Source organism: Jaculus jaculus, chromosome 2, assembly GCF_020740685.1.
Source record: "Jaculus jaculus isolate mJacJac1 chromosome 2, mJacJac1.mat.Y.cur, whole genome shotgun sequence".
Classification (NCBI taxonomy): domain Eukaryota; kingdom Metazoa; phylum Chordata; class Mammalia; order Rodentia; family Dipodidae; genus Jaculus; species Jaculus jaculus.
Window position 1 is genome coordinate 152,362,476 of NC_059103.1, and position 23,579 is coordinate 152,386,054.

Below are 23,579 nucleotides of genomic sequence, written 5' to 3' on the forward strand. Positions count from 1 at the left end.
CCACCTCCCCCAGCCCAGGGCACCTGGACATCCTGATAAGACTTAAGTTCCCTTTTCCCCAGAGCCTTGTGACCTTTTGCTGCATGCACAGATCATCCCTGTATGTTAATGAGGTATCAGCCAGCAGCCTTCACACAGCCAATCCCCCTACGACCCATACCCTACACCTATTCCCCTCACTACTTAGACTCCCACCCACCTAGAAAGTCCCTACGTGCTAATTAGGCATCAGCAGGACCTTTGTACTAACCAATCCCCTTATGACCCATTCCCACTGGTACGTCTTCCACTCTTTCACAAACGCTTATAAACCCATTCCCCTAACAAATAAATGAGCTGTTCTCTGACAGTCTCCTGGGTGTTTCTTCCCATTGCACTGAGGGCCACTCAAGACCCTGCTTCTTCATTGCCTGGACTCCCCTGGGACACCAAGATGCTGCAGCTGCAGGACGGAAAGGAACATGATAGAACTCACCTATAATCCCAGGATAGGAGGTAGAGGCAGGAGGATCAGAAGTTCATGGTCATCCTTGGCTACACAGCAAATTCTAGGCCAACCTGAAACATATTAGATCTTTCCCAAAATAAATTAAATAAAATTTTATTCGTGATAATCTTAATTAAAATAAAATTTCAAAACAACTTATCTTAGAATTGTACAGTATGAGATGTTTTAGGAGCATGTGACAAACAGCAATACAAATATAGAAAATACATTAAGTTTATATATCAAATGTACCCAACATAAAAAGAACCTTTACCTTGAAACTTGCACCAACACTTCATTATCTTTTAAGTTTTATTTGTTTATTTGCAAAGAGAGAGAGAGACAGAAGAGAGACAGAGAGAGAATGGGCCACCAGGGCCTCTAGCCACTGTAAATGAACTCCAGATGCATGTGACCCTTGTGCATCTGGCTTACATGGGTTCTGGGGAATTGAACTTGGGTCTTTTGGCTTCACAGGCAAACACCCTAGCCTCTAAGGCATCTCTCCAGCCCCAGCACTTCATTATCAAATACAAGGTTCATACATGCTTGAAACAAAACTTAAATTTGTTCACATGCCAAGGGATAAGGCTAAACAAGTAAGTTAATCCTTTAAAAAAAATTAAAAGCACAGAGAGAGTGAGTGAGTGAGCATGAGCGTACCAGGGCCTCTTGCCACTGCAAATAAATTCAAGATGCATGGACCATTTTGTGCATCTGGATTTACATGGATACTGAGGAATTAGACTTGAGCTGTCTGGCTTTGCACGCAAGTGCCTTTAACCACTGAGCAATCCAGTCTACTAAGTGAATCCTTTAAAAATACATACAAACTTACAATTTTCTTCTTGAATTAGATAGTCTAAGACTATTAAGAAATATATAAAAGGAACAGCAGTGAACTTTTAAATAGTGGGAAAAATTCAAATATTTCCATATTAACAACATAATATATTTGTTAGCACAACCAGATCAGTATAAGTTATCTTCACGTAAGTATGAAACTTAGTAATGTTACACTATAACTATACACATGTCTAATGACAGCACCTTGTGCAAACTCTTGCTCTGCAGTGCAGGGACAAAATCTATACATACTCTCTCCCCAGTGCTAAGGAAAGTATAGTCACTGCAGGAATGCCCACGGTAAGAGCACTCTGGCAACAGTACAGTCATGTGAAATGTCTGGTAAAATGAAATATAAAAAGGACAGTGCGGTAACTTCAAAGCTGGAAGCCAAAATGTTAGATAGCTCACTATGTGTTCATTCTAACTGGGAATTGCTGCTTAGATCTTTGGCCCCAGATGTTGTTTTGGGTAACCTTCTATTTACAAGACTGTGCCAGGTGCTATATGGACAATGGTGAATAAAACAAGGTATTCTGCTAAGGGAGAACCAATGTATCCTATCTTTACAAACTTAAGTAAATATGGCTTTGGAACAAAGAAAAAAACTTTTCCATGACGTAACTTTCTAAATTCTAAATATATATATATATATTATTATCTTAAAAATTAAGAGGATCATCATGTATTCTTAAAAACATAAAGTTACTAATTGACTATTTCAATGTATAATTCCTGAGCTATACTTCCATACATTTTCCCCACAATTTTTTTCAACACACATTCCACCTCGTCTTTGTACACTTAGTCTGTAAAAAGTCGGTAAAAGTTCCCATTTTAAAACCAGGACCTCAAAGATAATTTACATCAGTCACATCACACATGTGAAACAGATATCCACAGATGTGTTAGCAAGCATGGGGAAGGGCAACAGTGTCTGAGCACGATGCCTTATTGTGCACTTAATTCTCATCATCTCTCTGAAGTGGTATTATCTGAATTTCTTTGGCTATCCTTTCAGCCAGTGCTTTACTGTTTGCAGCAATTATTCTCCGGGACATCAAATCAAATGGTCCACCTAAAATCAGATCAAATAAGGAAAACAGTTATAACCTGGACAAAAACAATTCAGAAAAAAATGTATAGTAATATGTACTATGGCTAATCCTAGCATAACGATGTGTTTTCTTTAAAATAAAAAAAAAATATATGGGCTGGAGAGATGGCTTAGTGGTTAAGCGCTTGCCTGTGACGCCTAAGGACCCTGGTTCGAGGCTCTATTCTCCAGGACCCACATTAGCCAGATGCACAAGGGGGCACAGGCATCTGGAGTTCATTTGCAGTGGCTGGAGGCCCAGGAGTGCCCATTCTCTCTCGTTCTCTGTGTCTCTCTGTGTCTGTCGCTTTCAAATAAATAAATAAATATTAAAAAAATAAAACTATCACACAACAATGCTGGTACATTGGCAGTATGTAACTGAGTTTCTACGTGTGTGTGTGTGTGTGTGTGTGTGTGTGTGTGTGTGTATGAATGTGTGAAGGGGAAATCTCAACTCAGCAGTCTGAAAAATGTCCTTTTAAAACTGTTTTTAAAAATATGTTATGGGCTGGAGAAATGGCTTAGCGGTTAAGTGCTTGCCTGTGAAGCCTAAGGACCCTGGTTCGAGGCTCGTTTCCCCAGGACCCATGTCAGCCAGATGCACAAGAGGGCGCACGCGTCTGGAGTTCGTTTGCAGTGGCTGGAAGCCCTGGCGCGCCCATTCCCTCTCTATCTGTCTTTCTCTCCCTCTCTCTCTGTCACTTTCAAATAAATAAATAAAAATGAACAAAAAAAAATTTAAATAAAAATATGTTATTTATCTGAGTGTGATTGTACAGGCCTTTAATCCCAGCACTTGGGAGGCAGAGGTAGGAGGATCGGCCACCCTGAGACAACATAGTAAATTACAGCTTAGCCTGGGATAGAGACCCTACCTTGAAAAAAAAAAAATAATAAGAGTGTGTGTGTGTGTGTGTGTGTGTGTGTGTGTGTGTGTGAAAGCCAGGGCCTTTAGCCACTGCAACTGAGCTCTAGACACAAGTGCCATACCTTGTGCTTCTAGCTTTATTATGGAATTGAACTTGGGTCCTTAGGTTTTGCAGGCAAGTGCCTTAACTACTGAGCCCTCTCTCCAACCTGGAGAAATCATCTTTTCTCTGCCTGCTTCTTCTGTGCACTCCTATTACCTCTGTACTCCTGGGCATCTTGGGACAAGTGCTCTGCCTCCAAGACACTTGCTTTCTGCTCTCTTTCTTATTCCCTGCTTTGGTTTTGCTTTCCTCCCAGGTCACTGGTAAACTTGGAACTGAGGGTCATCCACTATAATTTCACCAACAGCTCAAAGCTACTGTTTAACCTGCTGAGGCCCAAAGCGGAATATGGTGGTAGAGGAAGGGTGCAGTCCACTACCAATACGATTCTGTTCTGAGAGCTCTCTATAGCACCTTCTTACGACCTCCTGTGAGCTCCAGATCCTCACATTTCAAGAAGCTTAGTTGTTTTTCCTTATTGTTCCCACATCGCCATTAGATGTTTTCCTTGCCTCTAACTCCTGATTTGACTTCAGAGAAAATTATATACTTTGTTTCTGCCTTCAAGGCTAAAATACAACATGGATCTTGCATTTTTTCAACCCTACAAGGAAAGGGAAAGTCTAAGAGATGTGAAGGGAGAATGCTTGGCTGTGCATGACTTCACCTGTGACATCCATTAGCACTCCCCCAGCTTCGGTAACAATGATGCCGGCGCCTGCCATGTCCCAGCAGTGGATCCCCATTTCATAGTACGCATCTGCTCCTCCAGTTGCCACGAGGCACATATTAACAGCAGCTGTTCCAACACTCCGGATTCTAACATTAAAAATGAGATCAGAAAAAAAATAATCCTTCCAAAGGGAATTCCTCCTTAATTTCCCTCTTAATGTTGACAGAAACAATGACTCAACTAGAGGATAAATGTGAAGGGGTAGTCTTTAATTTTAAAATATGTTAATCTATGTATCATGGTATAGTGCACAAAACACAAAATCCTCCCAAAGCAATCATTTAATAAAATGAGTATTAGAATGATTCTTCAGGAAAAAAAAAAAAAGATCACTAAGGTGGCATTTTCTTTGAATTAAAAAAAAATTGCACTTGAGTGTATCCTTCACAAAGCAATTAAAGCAATGCTAGGAATGACATGATGTCTTTGATCTGGAGTATGTCTTCCAATCTCTGTTTTTTCTACATACCAAATTTAAAGAGTCCCAAGCAAATATGATCAATCTAACTAGCTTTAGTGGTACTTTTTAGTCATACAGAAAGGTGATCTGGGTGGAGCAAGCCTCATATTCCAGAACTTAGAAGGCTGAGGAAGAAGGATCCTGAATCAGAGGCTAGCCTAGACTACACAGTAAGACCCTGTTTTAAAACGAAAGCCCACAAATAAAAGGTCTACTTTCCTACTTCTTATATGAAATATGATGACAGTTCATAGCTCCGAGTCTAGAAAGAACATATGCAAATCTTTCCCAAGTAGGATGTCATGTTCTTGTCAGAGACAGAGCACTGAGCTAAAGGAGGCACAGTGACTGCTACAGGTGATGTTTCTGTGAGCTTCTAGTGAACATCCCGTGTTCTCAGGTGGGGGGACAGCAGCCAGGCAAGAACATGTTCTAGAAACAAATTATTCCCAAAGATTACCCAGGAGATTACTCAGCTACCAAGAAGTGATAATAGTAGCCAAGATTCTGCACTGTGTGTCCTGAGTCCAATCTTTATCTGTCTTTCTAGAAAGTTAGTCTGCTTACAGTGATGAGAAATATCTCTGTGGTCACAAAGATGAGTCTGCTCTCAAGCTCTACTATTTAAAATTATCCCTTTGAAAGTTTCTTCAAATGTTAGCTTTCTTGTTATTGAAACAGGGACACCAGTTTACCTTAGACCACTAATGTAATGATTAAAATGTATATTAAAATCACTCAGCAAAGTGCTTAGAGGACAAGAGGCCCCAAGTAAAAGGCAGCCATATTTATGACGAAACTATTCTCCCAGTTGCGTCCAACACAGGCTACGTGCATCCTGGGAATGTGGCCTAATTCATTTGTAGATGAAAAGATCATGTCATCATACCCCTGCAACCCATGACAACAGAAACATTTGATACACAGTGATTTTCTTCTAAATTATTTTCCCCAAATTAAACAAATAACTGATCTACCATAACTTATTTTTTCTTATACAGATGGTACCCCAGATTCAGCCACATCAGATTCTCTTGGGTCTCATTCTGTCTTAGAAAATACTTCTGAAATGACAGAGAAAAATAAAAGAACCAATGGAATATACCACCATAAAAAGAAATCAGTAAGTCCTTGGTAACATTTTCCAGTAAAATTACTGAAAAAAATTTTTTTTTCAGCCAATAGCACAATAAAAGATCAAGGTTGTAAATCACTTGAAGCTCTGTTATGGCCATAGTTAACATCCTTGCTTCAGAAGAAAAAACTGTACAGCAGGTTCTTACAAAGCACATTGCTCTCACCTCAAGGACATTATTCCTTGGGCTTCAAGGGATTTTACACTCTAGAAGATTCTATAGCTACATGACTGTGATTTCTCTTTTATATTACTCATTACTAGAGACCATAGGTTTATAGCCTATAAACACTGTGTATTATGGTCAACCCATACTTTGAATGCCTTAATTCCTATAGAAGTTAAACACTGGAGAGATAGAATGATCTGGAAGCCAGGGTAGACCTATCCCCATGCAAATACATCAACTGTCCTGTGTATAACAAAGGTAAACTTATTAGTAAGGTGAAACTACTCCATGCTGTGTACAAGAAACACTTAGAATGAAGAGGCCTGTTGGGCATGGTGGTAGACACCAGAAAGCCCAGAAACACAGAGGCTCAAGTGGAATAAAATGAATTAAGACCAACCTGAGCTGTATAGCAAGATCCTGCCTTAAAAATCAAAACCAGGTTGGAGGGATGGCTTAGCGGTTAAGGTGCTTGCCTGCAAAGCCAAAGGAACCAGGTTCAGTTCCCTAGGACCCACATAAAGCAGATGCACAAGGTGGCACCATGTGTCTGGAGTTTGTTTGCCATGGCTGGAGGCCCTGGTACACCCATTCTGTCTCTCTCAAATAAATAAATACCAAAAAAAACAAAAGAAAAAAAAAAAAAACAAAGCTACAGAGACATGATAAGATTTGATGCCAGGGCTGAGTCCAATCCCCAGCACCTACCTTACTCAGCCCAACTCCCAAGTGCATGCTGACTCCAGACTGAATGCTGCACTGGATAAAGGAAGACACTACACAGAACATTATAGACAAGTGGACAAAGCTGCATACAGATGGTAGGCTAGACAAAAATCCATTATGAAAAAGACCAGACCTGGGCTGGAGAGATGGCTTAGTGGTTAAGCACTTGCCTGTGAAGCCTAAGGACGCGGTTCGAGGCTCGATTCCCCAGCACCCACATTAGCCAGATGCACAAGGGGGCGCACACGTCTGGAGTTCGTTTGCAGTGGTTGGAAGCCCTGGCGTGCCCATTCTCTCTCTCACTCTATCTGCCTCTTTCTCTCTCTCTGTCACTCAAATAAATAAATAAAAATGAACAAAAAAATTTAAAAAAAAAAGAAAAAGAGCAGACCTATCTTATAGGATAAGCTGAATAATTTAGGAGTGAAAAACCATGATGTGTGTAATATAATCAGAAATAATTCAAGGAAAATACACAATAATAACGAAAATACACAATAATGAAATGATAAAGCAAAATGCTGGTAACAGCTTAAGCTAGGTACTAGTTCTACAATTTTTTTTAATTGGAAATTATTTCATTTTAAAAATTAATTAACTGTTTTGGGCCAGCTGGGAATCAAACCCATGCAAGACAAGTGTTCCACCAATAACCTATACCCACACCATTTGATATTCTTCAAATGAAAAGTTTTCAAAATTATATTACAAAATATATGCAATATGTATTTATATATATGATATATATGTGATATATTTAAGTGGAAAAAAAAGTGCTTACCCATGAATGGGAATGGAAAATAACTTTTCCATATTGGAAAGAATAATCCGTACAGTCTCTGGTGTCCTGGAAGAGCCTAACTCAGTCACTAGTAGTGATTTGGTAATATCTAAAAAGGAAATATTTTGAATTACTACAAGATTTTAATAACTAAAACTGTTGGAAATTTGACACCTGAAATTCAGAATAAATGGGACACAAATGCCTTTTCCAACTTTTATCAAACATTTCATTCTAAGCCTTAAATGTTAAAATACTAATAAATTAGGCACTGTGGGTGGCACAAGCCTGAAATTCAAAGAAAAAAGCTGGTGGGTAGTCCTCAAGTAATCACTTATATAAGCCTGAAAAGTCTACCTTCCTAGATTGTTACCAAAAATACAGAATATAACCAGTTTGCCTGTTTGCATGAAACCTAAGAAAAAAAATAAGCAATTCTCTTAAAGTAGATATTAGAAATTAAATTTGGTAAAGAATTATGTGTAGATTGGAAGTAACAGCTAAAGCAGAAGCTCTTATCTGGTTTCCTTTTACTGAGGTGAGTGATTTCTCAGTACTTTCTACACCCTCTCTTAAATATGACTGAAGCTGGACACACCCAACATACCCACACTTTACCTTTTCCCACTGGCAAGATGCATTCTTACCAGCTGTTTCTCCCCAGTATGTTTATAACTGTGATATACTTCTAATTTTCACAGCTAAATATTATGTGAAACAAAAAATTATACAAAAGGGAAGATTTGCATTTACATGGTATTAGCTATTATAACTCACCTATAGTTGATTTAAAGTATACAGGGATGTGTGGTCAGGTTACATTCAAATATAATATAACAAAGGTATGTGGGCACATTACATGCAAACACAATATAATTTCTTTGGGGGTCTTGGCCCTGAAACCCATCCTCCACAGATACTGAAGGACTACTTGATATATATCATTCTTAATGATTCTTGGGTGATTTCTGCTTGTTTGCTTGGGGATTCTTTTGTTTTCTTGGGATACAGTCTTTGCACCTTTGTTATTATTTGATTTGTTGACTCATGCTTAGTCAAAAGGCATGAAATCAGAGGAATGCTAGGAAGACCTCAGATGCTCAGCCATGAATGCTATGAGGGTAGAAGTATAGATGAATGAAAACAATCCTGCTTCTCTTGCCCAATAATCATGTGTTTGCTTTCTCTGCTTCCTCTATCACACTCAAAACTGAGGTCAAGTATAAAAAAAAGAACACAACTTACAGATCAGATAATGCTTGACAGACCTATGTTAACTAGAAAATAAGTAAAGTGGAAGTGCACAATATTACCTGCACTGACTGAGGACAAACCTACCTTCTTGTCGTGAAACCTGCAGCTTTTGGCCATTGCAGAAGGCACCTTTTCCTTTCCTGCCTGTATACATCTTATCTTCCACACAACTGTACACAACTCCAAACTCCATCTGCAAAGAAAAGCCAGTCTCTCTTACTAAACCTGATTATTTTTCTTCACTAAATCAATATCTTCTTGAAAACAAAGTAACAAGAAAATATAGTACATTAATAAAAAAAGAAAAGCATTCAAATGGCTAAACTGGGATAGTGAAAATATTAAGTTCCATTCCTAACACAGGAGGTCATGAGACCTTACATCTTTGACTTCCCTTGACTCTTCTCACCCCCCCACCCCAACCTCCATGTCTGTGGCTAGACAGAGAGCACCCACTTGTCTCTCTCCTTTAAAGTCAGATGGAGATTGCTCTACTGTTTTCCAAGGTGAACACACACATCCATCCTCCTGTTACAATTCTTACTCATTTACTCTATTAAAAACCTCTATCCACTGATCTTTCATCTCCTGCATTTCTCTTCTGGTACATCTCACCAGCCTGCTCCCTTCCTTGTTGCCATGGTTTGAACTTTTCCCCTCCAAAGACATGCTAAAGTTTAATTGCTAACATAATGGTACTGGAAGATGGGGCCTTTAAGAGGTGTCTGGGCCACGGGAGCTCTACCCTCAGAGGTGGATTTACTCTCTTAAAAAAGGGACTTTTGGAGCTTAGAGAGATGACTCAGTGGTTATGGCGCTTGTCTGAAAAGCCTTAGGACCCAAGTTCAATTCCCCAGTACCCACATAAATAAAGCCAGATGCACAGTGGCACATGCATCTAGAGTTGGTTTGCTGTGGCTGAAGGCCCTGGTGCACCCATTCTCTCTCTGCCAGGTATGGTGGCACACACCTTTAGCCTCAGTACTTGGAAAGCAGAGGTAGGATGATTACTGTGAATTTGATGGCAGCCTGAGACTACACAGTGAATTCTAGGTCAACCTGGGCTAGAGTGAAACCCTACCTTGAAAAATCAACAACAAAAAAGAAAGGAGGGAGGAGGGGGCTTTGGGATTGTGCTCTGTCTTGGGTTTCAGCCACGTGAGAATTCAGGTTTGCTCCCCTCCAGAGAAGGCAGCACAAGAGACACCATCATGAAGAGAAGGCCTCACCCTACCCTGACCTCAAACTTTCCACTCTCCAGAATGGTGGGCCAATATATTACTCCTGATTTACCTAGTCTTCATGTTCTAGAGCAGCACAAACCAAGCCTTCCGCACCCTTCACTGTCCAAGAGACATCTACACTTCATACCTCCTAATCTCTAGCTAACACATTACAATTTGGGTTCTGGGCTGATCACTCATTCTGCTGTAATTGCTGCCCAAAAAACACTAGTGAACCTTCCTGATCAAATGACTTGTCTACAAATTGGAAGTGTATGGCCAGCCTCCAGCCTTCTTCAACACTTAACTCAATACCTCATGTTTACTCTTGAATCCACCCCATGCCATTATTTCAGAACCGTCTTCCCTGCTTAGCCCTTAAAAGTTGCATGTCTCAGGTTTGTTTTGTTTTTTTTTTTTCTTTCAAACCCTTTGGCATTGCTTTCATTCCTGTTATCTCTTTAAATTTTTGTGGATTAATCCTTTCTAGTCCACAAACACTGCACAGATCTGGCTCCCACCAGCCCCTCTACAAATAATAATCTATGCTTCATAAATTAGCCTTACAGAAATCTTGTTCAAAGCTGTCAAAATTACGTCAACTTCTCCAAGCTCTTCTTTCTGATGAAGATGTTTCCCTTTTCTTTTTATCTGACAAACCTCTAATTTTCAAAGTAAGAACTCACATAACCAACTTGTAAGACCCCTTCTGTTATACAAAGAATTCTGTACCCTGCTATGGACAGGATTCTTTTTATCTTCTATTTCCTGCCTGCCACTGTACATTATCTTTACCTACTGAAACATTTGACTGCCTTGCAGTGAGTTCAAAATTAGGACCACATGCAGTTTGGGCTGATTATATGCTAAACACTCATGTAGGTCTATAAGATGTTCTCACTGACCAATATACCAGTATAACCCTGTGACTAAACTCTCACTGGTACTAATTTGTGTTTTCAATTGTGTGTGCAGTGCTGAGAATTCAAGTCAGAGGCCAGGCAAGCACTCTACCACTTAGCTTTGTGTTCTTATATTCAGTAATTTAAGCATTTTGTGTGTGCTAGTCAAATATATAGCAAACTCCTTGAAGTCAGGTGCACAAAATGTTAGGCAAATAGCCAAACAGCAAGGAAATGTAGTAGCTACTGGTTTTATTCTGCTAGGGTTTAGATATAAGAACGGGATTATGTTTAGATCTCTAAATCTACTCTGCCTTTCCTAACCATGCTTTGGTCCCTGCTGCTGCCTGATCCTTCATTGTCTCCCTTCATCAGCCCTCATTAAAGCATGCCTAGCTCAAAGCGTTTATATGATTCATGCTAGGTCACATCCACTCCTATAAGTGACTTTACCAAAGGATGATGGTGATTAGTTAATGACTTGTTTGCTATTACTTGTCCTTATGCTCTTCTTATATCTCTTGCCTCAGGAAACAAACGTTATTCACTGGAGAGGTAACATGAAAATTTAAGAAGATTGTAGCTTCTAGGCTGGAGAGATGGCTCAGTGGTTAAGCACTTGCCTATGAAGCCTAAGGACCCTGGTTCGAGGCTCGATTCCCCAGGACCCACATTAGCCAGATGTACAAGGGGGCACATGCATTTGGAGTTCATTTGCAGTTGCTGGAGGCCCTGACATGCCCATTCTTTCTCTCACTGCCTCTTTCTCTTTCTATCACTCTCAAATAAATAAATAAACAAAAATTTAAAAAAAAAAGAGATTGTAGCTTCTATTAAACCAATGCTGCAATGAAAACAGAATAAAGAAAAGTCTGAATTTATGGTAGTGAAGCATTTAATTTCTCCCATAAAATTAGAACAAAACATACATTTAGAACATACCTTTTTGTTCACAACAAAGCCGATTGAAACAGCTACAAAAGGAAATCTTTAAAAGAGAAGCAAAATCCAAAATTTACCAACACAGAGCTTAATTTCAATATGTGCTTACAAAATTTTTCAAATTCTCATATCCACTAATTAAGAAGCAACCTGGTGTTAACAGTATGCATAAATATTACGAGAAGGAGACAGCATCTATGCACCTGCTTGGACATACACTAACAGTAAGCTTCTCCCAGCACTGAACATATATGAAAGGACCCACATGAAACCAAAAGCAGCGGTCACTCCAGAAAGAGAGCCTCAGCAACACAGGGACAGAGTGGGAAAGACAATTTGCACTGTATACAATCTCACTGCTTTTGAATAACAAATAACATGAATATAGTAACTCTCTATACATATGTCTTTAACAAATAAATTTAGGGCTGAGAGATGGCTCAGTAGTTAAAGGCACTTGCTTACAAAGCCTGACAGTATAGGTTTGATGTACCAGTATCCTCGTAAACTGAGAGGCACATGTGGAGTTCATCTGCAATGGCAGAAGGCCCTGGTGTGACCATTCTGTCTCTTTCCCTCTCTCAAATACATAAATGAAATACTAATAAATAAATTTTAAAAATATTAACATTGATCACAGTTAAAGATTTCTTTTATTTTCCCCACAACCTGGATCTATAATAAATACAGGTACTAAACAAAAAACATTCTTGTTTGTATATATTTCAACCCCAAAGTCAAAGCTTTGTTTGAAAATACACTGCTAGTCTCAGTGGTTTCTATGGCTGGATGACAGTTTGCACATTATATGTACCTTCTCACACACAAAAGAATTAGCAACTGGACATTGTGGCACACACCTTTAATCCCAGCACTTGGGAGGCAGAGGTAGGAGGATCACTGTGAGTTTAAGGCCACCTTGAGACTACATATTGAATTCCACGTCAGCATGGACTAGAGTGAAACCCAACTTAGAAAAACAAACAAAAACAAATTTTTTAAAAAAGAATTAGCAACAAAATAGATTCAAATGTAACTTGAAAATAAGCTTAAATATTTAATATTGAGTTTTTATTTTAGTAAAAAGAGGATCAAGTAGTGCAAACTATAATCTTCTACTGTTTTAATCTAGCACAGGCAGCTTTCCACACTTAGAAGATACAGCACTATCACATACAGATTCCATGTTAGTTTTACAGACTGGTAAATGTATTATGTAGTGCAGATATGTGCAACTACATACCAGCTTCAAATGGAATGTATATGAGAAATTGCACCTAACTCTCACTGGCAACTCCAGCAGGCCTTCTTCTAGTGATACACTTACTGAATTGGGCACTACTTAATTCTTACTCAGTGAATCCACCAAGAAAGCAATTTTACACCAGGTATGGTGGCTCACACCTTTAGTCCCAGCAGTCAAGAGGCAATTCTACAAGGAAGACGTCATTAATGTGGACATTCTATAAGAAGTTTATTTTTTGTTCTTCTCTTTTCTCTCTTTTTTTTTTTTTTCGAGACAAAATGTTACTATGTGGCATATGTTGGCCTAGAACTTGCTAAGTAGCCCAGGCTGACTGACCTCAAACTCATGATTGCTCTGCTTCTACCTTCCAAGTGCTAGCACTACTATAGGTGGGTACCATAATGCCAATATAATGAATGTTTTTCAAACTGAGTCTTAAGAAGACTAAGTTGGCCACAGTCACAATGCCAATGAAGAAGGTTCAAGACTCTGTCTAAGTCTGTTGATCCTAAAACCCATGCTGTTTTTAACACTATTTTCTCTCTGGGTCTGAACTAATTCTATACAGACAATATTCTAATTTCTTTCTTTCTTTCTTCCTTTCTTTTTTTTTTTTTTTTTTTTGGTTTTTCAAGGTAGGGTCTCACTCTAGCCCAGGATGACCTGGAATTCACCATGTAGTCTCAAGGTGGCCTTGAACTCATGGCGATCCTCCTAACTCTGCCTCCAGATTGCTGGGATTAAATGTGTGAGCCACCAGGCCTGGCAATTCTATATTTAGTCATATAATTCTTCTTTTTTTTTTGGTTTTTTTTTTTTTAATTTTTATTTATTTATTTGAGAGCGACAGACACAGAGAGAAAGACAGATAGAGGGAGAGAGAGAGAATGGGCGCGCCAGGGCTTCCAGCCTCTGCAAACGAACTCCAGACGCGTGCGCCCCCTTGTGCATCTGGCTAACGTGGGACCTGGGGAACCGAGCCTCGAACCGGGGTCCTTAGGCTTCACAGGCAAGCGCTTAACCGCTAAGCCATCTCTCCAGCCCTTTTTTTTGGTTTTTTGAGATAGGGTCTCACTCTAGCCCAGGCTGACCTGGAGTTCATTATGGAGTCTCAGGGAGGCCTTGAACTCATGGCAATCCTCCTACCTCTGCTCCCGAGTGCTGGGATTAAAGGAGTGCGCCACCACACCCAGCAAGTCATATAATTCTTATATGACTCCCACAATGAGAAAAAGAATGGTGAAAGTACTTCACAGCACAAGTCCATTTAACATTACTATTTTTTCATGTCCTCTAGATCTGACAGAAATTCTGCTTAATACATTTACCTCTTAGAATAAAGTGCTTATATACATAAACACACACACACACACACACACACACACACACACACACACACACATTCTTAGAATAAAGAAGCATAAACAAATTACGTTATTCCCTAAAGTATGTTCAGTCTCTATACAAACAGTAATTATACTAAAATTAAAGACATACCTATGTACAAAGTTTGTTGTTCCATCAATAGGGTCAATAATCCACGTGGGGTTGTCAGTGAAGACAGTTTTTTCCCCAGCTGCCACAGATTCTTCACCAATGAAACTGAAAGAGGGAAACACACTCTTATCTCTAAACTGCTTTCAAGAAATGTCAAACCACAATTCCTTAGCTACAAAGACTCTATGAAACATAAGCTAAGTGTGTACACCACAGACCTACCTTTGTTTCTTTTTACTTTCTAAAGAAATAGTAGGACTGGAGAGATGGCTTAGCGGTTAAGGCGCTTTCCTGCAAAGCCTTATGACCCAGGTTCGATTCCACAGGACCCACAAAAACCAGATGCACAAGGTGGCACATGCATTTGGAGTTCATTTGCAATGGCTAAAGGCCCTGATATGCCTATTCTCTCTCTCTCTCTCTCTCCCTCTCCCTCTCTCTCTCTCTCTCTCTCTAATGAAATAAATAAAATTTTAAAAATTTAAAAAAAGAAATACTAAAATGTGATAACACTTTTTATTTCCTCCCAGAGGAAAAGCATGTAGAACATTAGAGAATTCAAAATTCTAACTGTAATACTAAAATAAAGATACACATAGACATAGACACACACACACACACACACACACACACACACACACACACCCCATCACCTACAAAGGACATCTATTGTAAAAGAGAACTCACTAAGGAAATGTGGCCATTTTTGAAGTAAGATTCTTTGTTTGATACTCAGAAGAATCAGGCAGAAGGATATGAATTGTCAGCTAGCATGGGCTAGTAAGGCTTTGTCTTAAAATCAAACAAACAAACATAATAAATAAAAGACCATAAACCTTCTAATACTTATCAATATGTATAGACCAATACTTGTCTTGAGTGAGTTCAACACAGTGACTCATTTCTAACCACAAAGGCATAGGACAGCCCTGCCCCCAACAACTCACTGCTGCCTCCACAACCCCATGGGGAACACTTGCAACCCCACTGAGGAGGGCCCCCGGTGGAATAGGGCAAAGACTAGGGAAAGGATGGTGCCAACACATGATGTATCCATACTAAGTATGTCTATAATTAAAAAAAAAAAAAAAAAAAGCCACACATTAATGGAAAAAAAAAGAGTGACAGCCTTCAATTTTGGGGACTAGTTCTCTGAATAGGCTGGGGGTTCTCACCTCCATCACTGTTTCCTCCTCCCTGTCCCAGGAGAAGCCAGCTGCCATGCTGCTCTGAGCAGTGGCCTATCATGAGGAATTGGGGAAACTGCCAGAATAAAACCCATGAAGAGGGCTGGAGAGATGGCTCAGCAGTTAAAGGCAATTAAACGTAAAGCCTGAATGGTTGGGTTCAATTCCCCAGTACACATGTAGAGAAGACACACAAAGTGAGGCATGCATCTGAAGTTTGTTTACAGTGATGGGAGGCCTTGGCGTATCCAATTCTTTCCCCCTCTCTCTCTCAAATAAATAAATATATATATATATTCTAAAAACCCACAAGGAGCTCAAGTCTGCCAACAATCACAAAAGTGAAGGGCTTCTTCAGCCCTGTGGAACTTAGGTGACTGCAGCCCTGGGCCACAATCCAACTGTGACTTCCGAGACCTCAGCTGGAGCCATGCAGCCATACTACTCTCATCTTCCCAACTCCACCACAACCATGAAACAGTCAATTCATTGTCCAGAGTCTAAGTTTTCAGAAGAGATAACTAGCAGAAAATATTTAATAAGTTGAAAAAGCAAATTGCCCACCAGAATGACTCTGAATGCCTTACTAAACACACTCTACAATAAATCTTATGTCAATTTCATGTATGTCTAAATTTATTGGTTTTATACTTTTTTATTATCTTTTTCATAATTTCCATGATTCAATATTAAACTGTCTTAATAGTTATCTTTCATTGTTTTATTTATTTTTTCTCTTACCTGCAAGCCTTTTTACTGGAAGGAAGTATATTTAGCTTTTAAAAGTTTTTTCTTCTCAATGGCCAAAAGACTGGAAATAACCAATGGCACTATGAGGAAGAAGTACAGAATAAGAGAGCTAACATTTTCACAGAATGACTTTTATTTTATTTTAATGTTATGGTACTGAGAATGTACAAGTCCTAGCTATACTCCCAGCCCTGGTTTTGTGGGACAGGATCTTACTGTATAGCTCAGGCTTGCTCTGAATTCCCACTCCTCCTACCTGCATCTCCTGAGTACTGGAATTAGAGGAGTGTGACACCATGCCTGGCTGACTGCAGAGTTTTGGTTAATTTTTGTATCTGTGAAGGAGCCCTGATTTTATATTTTCTCTCAAATTCTGTAAAGCTATCATTTCTTGCACATACACAGATGTGTACAATACAATCTGCCAATGGCAGAACTTTGCAAGCATTCCACCTGTTATGAAGGAACTCGACGATCCCTCTTTCCTGGTCCCTGGTACCGCAAGCACAGGCAATCAGCCTATGCTTGGCAAACATGTGCTCCTGTTCAGGATTTGTAATCCTAAACCAATGAGGTATGGACATAAGGACGGTCCAAGTCAAAACCATTTGCCAAGTGCAAGGCTACCTGCAGCATCCTAAGCAGAGGCTCCTGTGTCACCTGTGGCTATGCCTTCTTTCCTTCCATGCCTCGTACTCAAATTCTTTTTTCAGTTTACATCAGAATCTGCCTAATCCAGGTTTTATTTTATCATTTGAAAGAAGTATAAGAAATATTTGTGACGGGGCTGTAGAGATTGCTTAGCAGTTAAGGCACTTGCCTGCAAAGCCTAAGGACCCAAGCAAGCTCAATTCCCTAGTACCCACATAAGCCAGATGCACAAGGTGGCACATGCATCTGGAGTTCATTTGCAGTGGCTCTATCTCTCTCACAAATAAATAAAGGAAGGGAATATTTTAGAAAAAAAAGAAATACCTATGACACATTCATGCACACACCCACCCATACACAAAGAAGATAAGAAAAATACCTATGAGATGGATACTTTTCCTTTATGGAAGACAGAAGCATTTTTTCAACTTTTTGGTCAGTAGCTGTGACCAAGTCAGCTGGAGAACTTTTAATCATCACATTCATTTCTTTCTTTAGAGCTTCACGAATCACCTACGAGGATTTTTTGGTAAGCAAACAGAAAAGGCACAATTTAAAAATCAAACAGAAAGATAAAATACAGAAATGGTTTAAAATATTCAATCTGTCTTACATGATAGTCATACATTTTTCTTACAAAAATGTTTATAAAACAGGACATTTATGGGTTATAACCCTCTAAGTAAATCATATAATGCCATATCCTACTTTAGACTCACAACTGTCATCATAAAAAGCTTAAGGACAAAACTAAAGGTTCAGGCTGGAGATGGGAGATATCTCTCAGTGAGAGTGTGCTTGTCTAAGAAGCAGATGATCTAGATTCTATCCTCAGCAAAACACACATAAACACAGGAATTTTCACTGTGTAAACAAAGTGTTTGATCAATGTTAAATGTAGTTTAATCAAAATACATGTTTTACTGAACAAGACAACAATCTATGCACATTACATTATGACTGGCACAATTTGGTTCATACCTCTCCTGCTTGTCTTGCCAGGGTCACTGCATAATCCATGCACTCCTGCCAAAGGTCAGTCATCTTCAGGCAATACTTAACACACATAAACAGCAAGCAGTTATTAACTGGAAAGTCTTAATTACAAAAAGTTACTTCACAAAGGTCTCTCAATTAGCAACAGATTTTTATTTCAAGATTCACCCCTTCCATATTTTAGAGTTTAATTCCACCCAACAAGATTTTCTTATAGGCCCAGCAAAAACCATTTTTGTTACCTAATACTTCACACTTCTATCATAGAAACTTTGGCGGGTTTGTTGTTGTTGTTTGTATGTTTTTCTGAGGAGAATCTTGCTCCAGCTCCACTATGCAGTCTCATCAGGATGGCCATGAACTCAAGGTGAATTCTAGGATTAAAGGCATGTGCCACCATGCCTTGTTGAGGGTTTTTGTTTTGTTTTTCTAAGTCAGTGTTTCACTTAGTCCAGGCTAGCCTAGATCTTGAACTCAAGGAAGACCTTGAACTGCTAATCCTCCTGCTTCCACCTCTCACTAAGATCACAGTAGTGCACCACTTTGATGGACTCAGTATAAACATTGTCAAAGCAAAATAATATTCCATAAAGTGGGTTCTCAAAGTGTTATCATATCATATTACATGGGGGGGGGTAAAACCTAGCTTAGGCAATGGAGAAGTATTAGAAATATTTTAAAAGATAGGTGCAAGAATAGGTGAAGAATAAAGTAAGAATAAAGAGGAAGAAACTGGGAATACTGAAATAAAAGCAGTTTTGAAGACTCAACAGCAAAAGGCACATGTGATGAATACCAGGCAGTTAAGTGCTTTGTAGATGTGATTATTTTTTGCTTGTTTGTTTTTTGAGGTAGGGTCTCACTCTAGCCCAGGCTGACCTGGAATTCACTATGGAATCTCAGGGTGGCCTCTAACTCAGAAATCCTCCTACCTCTGCCTCCCGAGTGCTGGAATTAAAGGTGTGCACCACCACACCCAGCTCAATTTTTTTTTCTAATAAGGCTGGAAAGATGAAGATGAGGCTCACAGATTAGAAATATGCCCAATGTTAGTTACATGGACAAAGGTCAGAATTTACATACAATTCGAATTTCAAAGTCCATTGCTCTTTCTATTAGAACATTACAAAGGAGGAAAATTCCAGGCCTAAAAATATAATTAAATAAAGCAAAGTGATGTTTACTTCCTGAGCCTGACAGAGGAAAAATACAGCAGAACTTCACATTCTGACTGTCAGCTTTCCACTGAAAGACTCACCACAGGCTCGACCACACTGGCATCTGCGCCTAGCACAGCAGTGTTTGAAGCTGTCCAACTCAGAAAAGGTGGTGTTTTCTCTAAGGCAGCCCTAATTTTGTCTGCTTCCCAATTGAGGTTAAGTGACACAGAGCTTCATGGAGATGACTACTGCGAGCACCCTGTCTTGTGGCTCACAGTGGAGGAGAGGAGAGGAGCATAAAGGAGAAATACTGTTGGCTTCTTCCCATTGCTTCTTTTCTTCTTTTGCTACAAGGCCTGCCTCAAATTCTTCATCATCCCACCTCAGACTCTAGAGTGCTGGCTGGGATTACAGGCATGTACCATCATGCCTAGTGCTTTTCTTCTTTTTTTGGATACAAGTTCTCATGTAGCCCAGACTGACCTCAAATTCCCTCTACAGCTGAGGATGACTCTGAACTTCTGATCCTCCTGCCTCTACCTCCCAAGTGCCAGGGTTACAAGCGTGCACCACTATGCCTGATTTTATGTGGTGCTAGGGGTGGAACCCAGGGACTCATGCATGCTAGGCCCAGCTTTTCCTTTTCTTTTCTTTTTTAAAATATTTTATTTGTATTTTGAGAGCGAAAGACAGAGGGAGGGAAGGAGGGAGAGAGAGACAGAAAGAATGGGCATGCCAGGGTTTCTAGCCACCACAAATGAACTCCAGATTCTTGTGCAACCTTGTGCATCTGGCTTACATGGGTACTGGGGAATCAAATCTTGGTCCTTAGGCTTCACAGGCAAGCATCTTAACCATTAAGCCATTTCTCCATCTCCAGCTTTTTCTTCTTAATATAACCATTTAAATTATTGTTTAAAAGGCCACTACTTGCCGGGCGTGGTGGCGCACGCCTTTAATCCCAGCCCCTAGGAGGCAGAGGTAGGAGGATACCCATAAGTTCGAGGCCACCCTGAGAATACATAGTGAATTCCAGATCAGCCTGGGCCAGAGTAAGACCATACCTCAAAATCAACAACAAAAACAAAAACAAAAGGCCACTACTTAAATTATAGAAGAAACTTCTCAGTTTGTGAAGAATGGTTTCCTGATTTTTGCTCATTCCATTCTTCTCATCTCCTCCCATCTGGAAATTCTCAGGCTGTATCTGCTTCTTCACCAGAAACTGTGTTCAAGCCACTCACACCTCACCCTGTGACAATACTATCAGAGCTTCTACCAGGTCCTCATATACCATTTCAATAGCTACCTATCATCTCTTCTAGGGATTCTCCTGCCAGAACTTGTCAAATCACTTAATATATATTTTTCAAATAACTACACTATACACGCCATGGGGGGGAACCAGCTCTAGTTAACACTGTCTTTCCAGTGGGGAGTCAAAGATGAATCAAAAGTCACAAATCTCATGAAAAAACAAGCATAATAAAGACTAGGAGAAATCCAACAAGGAGGAGGGAGCTCTGGATAAACTTAGGCATCAGATTAGGCTTCTTGTGGACATGATTAAGCCAAGTTGAGGACAAGTAAATAGGCATTGACTAGTAATATCAGGCCTGCACATAAAGAGAGCATCATATTAAGTGATTCAAATTCAGAAAAACCAAAACTGTTCATTCTTTCTGGTAAGTGGTCTTAACTTGTAATATCTATATGCACATATATATGGGGGTGGGGCAAATGTGTATAAAACCTATAAAGACAAAAGCATAACCAAAAGTGGATATAATGACCTGATAAAAGAGAGAAGGGTGGGCAAAAGAATGCATATGACATAGAAACAGGAGGAGGAAACAGAGAGAAGTGAGGAGAAGAGAAGGAGGGGAATGGGATTTTCAACAAAACCAAATATGCTGAAAATAGAAATGAGTACCTGAAACGGGACAGTGCAGAAACCAAAAGGAATTGGAAAGGACAAGGCTAGGGAGGTAGCAGGAATCATCCTTTACAGAGCCTTAAATGGAAGGCTTTAAGAGCCACTAGACACCACTTCATGATGGCTCCAGAACAAAGCCAACAGAAGGCTAGAGGGAAAAGTACATAGCCAGTGTGAGTAGACAGGTACGGCAAACAGAGTGCAGCAGTTTGGAGACTCAATGCTTGGCTTAAACCTGGTAAACAGGAGAAGGGGTTTCTAGACTGCAAAACCTGCTTTGTGGGGGCTTGTTAACTGACTGTATATAAGGTACAAGGAAGAGTTGAACATGTTCAGATCTCCTGCTATAGCATCTGAAGGGATAATGATTAGAAAAAGGGCGCAATACGGTATAGCTAAGGATATTGGTAGGTTACTAACTAGTGTTAATTATTGCACATGGGAGGTGTGCTTTGTGAAATTAAATGGCAATGCCAATCAGGTAGCTAAACACATAAGGAGTTCCAGCTCAGAGGCATCCTTGTATATATAAATATGTGAGCCATGTAACTATGTAAGCAGCAGCTGAGGTTCCCAGGGTGAGTGACATCCCTCGAAGAATTCATAACATTACCACTTTTATGACACTCAACAATGACTCTCGCATTTGGTCATTTGCATGCATACGGTGTCTTCTCCACCAGTTTGCATACACTGCTTGATGAAAGGTATAAATGAAAAATTCTGAGGTACCTTAAAGTTAATTTCAAGGCTCCAAAGAGGAAACTAATCAGGGAGGTGCATAAGGTAACTGAGCTGTTGGGTTTTGGGGAGGGGGCAAGGAGGGTTGTAAATCAACAAAAGGCCGTTATGATGAAACCTAAAAACACCCTTAATCCTGGGTCCCAGGGCCACTCCTCCTGCCAGTGCTTAGCCTTGCTGCTGGTAGCTTTCCAGACGTGCGTCAGGAGCTGCTCATCTCTCTGTCTGGTAGACTAGTGTTCATGGGCCTCATATTTTACCAGCCCTCACTTTCCCAAAGCAATACTTAAAACTTTCGGTTCTGTCCACTCTCCTGTCACCCGACTGCGGACAGCACAGGCCTGGGCCTGCGCATCCTCACTGCGACTTGGTGATGGGGACGTGCCGGGCCTCGGAGCTGTGAATTGGGTGGCAGACACGGCCTCGGGGACCCAGTGCGATCGCGTGGATGGGACCGTTCGGCGGCTCCGTGGTCCTCAGCGCCGCTACGCCGACCCCGGCAGGACGGAGCCCTTTACCCCGCGCGGACCCAGCCTCCGCCCGCCCGCCCGCCAGGGAACCCCGCAGGAGGGGAGCGGTGGAGGGACAAGTGCGGCCTCACCTTGGGCAGGAGCGTCACCAGCCGGCGTCCTCCAGCTCAGCTCTTCCGGAACAGCCCGTTGCCTTGGCAGGAAGTCCCGCCTCCTTAAAGCCGGCATCTGAGGGCGTGGCCAGCACAAGCCCCGCCCCACTGGGCCTTGGCTAGCGGTCCTGGCAGGACTTGGCACTGGAATTCCATCCCTCTGGCCCACTTCTGGCCTCCCTTCTCCTTTTCCTGCTTGCGCTTTTCCTTATTTCACCCACATCTACCTTTCGTCTTCGTTCATATTTTCCCATCTCCCTTTCTCATTCTTTCGTTTTTCGTCATCCTATTCTTTGGCAAAATATAAATTGGAGCAGTGACTACAGTTGTGTGGCTCTCGTCCGCTAAATCTACACCAAGTAAACCTAAAGTAGATTTTTTAAAAAATAATTGCCAGAATCAACTGTTTCTGTCATTCATTTACACGATGTTTGTTGAGGACTTATCTTATCGCAGGTAATTGTGCTTCAAGCCACTCCAACACTGAGCAACCTTCTCAGACATTAATAACTCTTGTTTTTGTTTGTTTTTCTGTGACCAAGTGGTTTGGGTCGTCTCATCTTCTGCCTCCAGCTCCAGAGTGCTGGGTTACAAGCTTGTGCCACCACACCAAGTACCAAAGGTCTATTAATATGCTTTAACTTCAATATTGAAACAATTGAGGAGATTCTCTTCATTATACAGACTAGGAAACTGAGGCTTAGAGATGTTAAGCGATTTGCCCTGGATCACACAGGAAGAGCAGAGAGTGAATCACAGACTCCAAAGTCCACATGGAGGGACTACCCACCACAGGAAGTTGCATTCTATGAGGAACAAGGGCTCTGTCGATTGTCCTTAAGATATGTGTCCTCATTATGAAATAGCAGATCATTATATTTGTTCTTCTAATGCAAAATGTCCTACCAATAATCAAATTTCAAAAATGGGTTATTGCCTCATAGTTTGTGAAGTTTAAATAAATGACAAGAATTACCTGTGGGAAGCATGTCTCAAAGACCGGTAGTAGGAATGGTGGATCCAGCTCTCAATCCTTACAAACAGCACAGATTTAACCATGTACTT

General features: G+C 40.4%; 1 protein-coding gene across 1 annotated transcript; it reads right to left on the reverse strand.

Moving 5' to 3' along the window:
* Positions 1–585: 585 nt before the first annotated feature.
* Positions 586–22,600, reverse strand: Impa1 (inositol monophosphatase 1). The gene is made up of 9 exons (XM_045144676.1): positions 22,494–22,600; positions 18,041–18,115; positions 17,439–17,572; positions 14,472–14,576; positions 11,729–11,774; positions 8,746–8,854; positions 7,408–7,516; positions 4,071–4,222; positions 586–2,411 (listed from the first exon to the last, which is right to left on the reverse strand). Exons 2-9 carry the CDS (start codon positions 18,101–18,103, stop codon positions 2,296–2,298), a joined length of 834 nt encoding a protein of 277 aa, XP_045000611.1. The 5' UTR covers positions 18,104–18,115; positions 22,494–22,600; the 3' UTR covers positions 586–2,295.
* Positions 22,601–23,579: the final 979 nt, after the last annotated feature.

Bases quoted from the DNA above. Each gene is read 5' to 3' on its own strand.
- Impa1 (XM_045144676.1), bottom strand. From the start codon at position 18,103: ATGACTGACCTTTGGCAGGAGTGCATGGATTATGCAGTGACCCTGGCA. The intron at 14,577-17,438 runs GTATTTTTCTTA...TCCCTCTTTCAG, and splicing joins GAAAAGTATCCATCTCATAG to TTTCATTGGTGAAGAATCTG. The intron at 11,775-14,471 runs GTATGTCTTTAA...TCTCTTTTAAAG, and splicing joins ACAACAAACTTTGTACATAG to ATTTCCTTTTGTAGCTGTTT.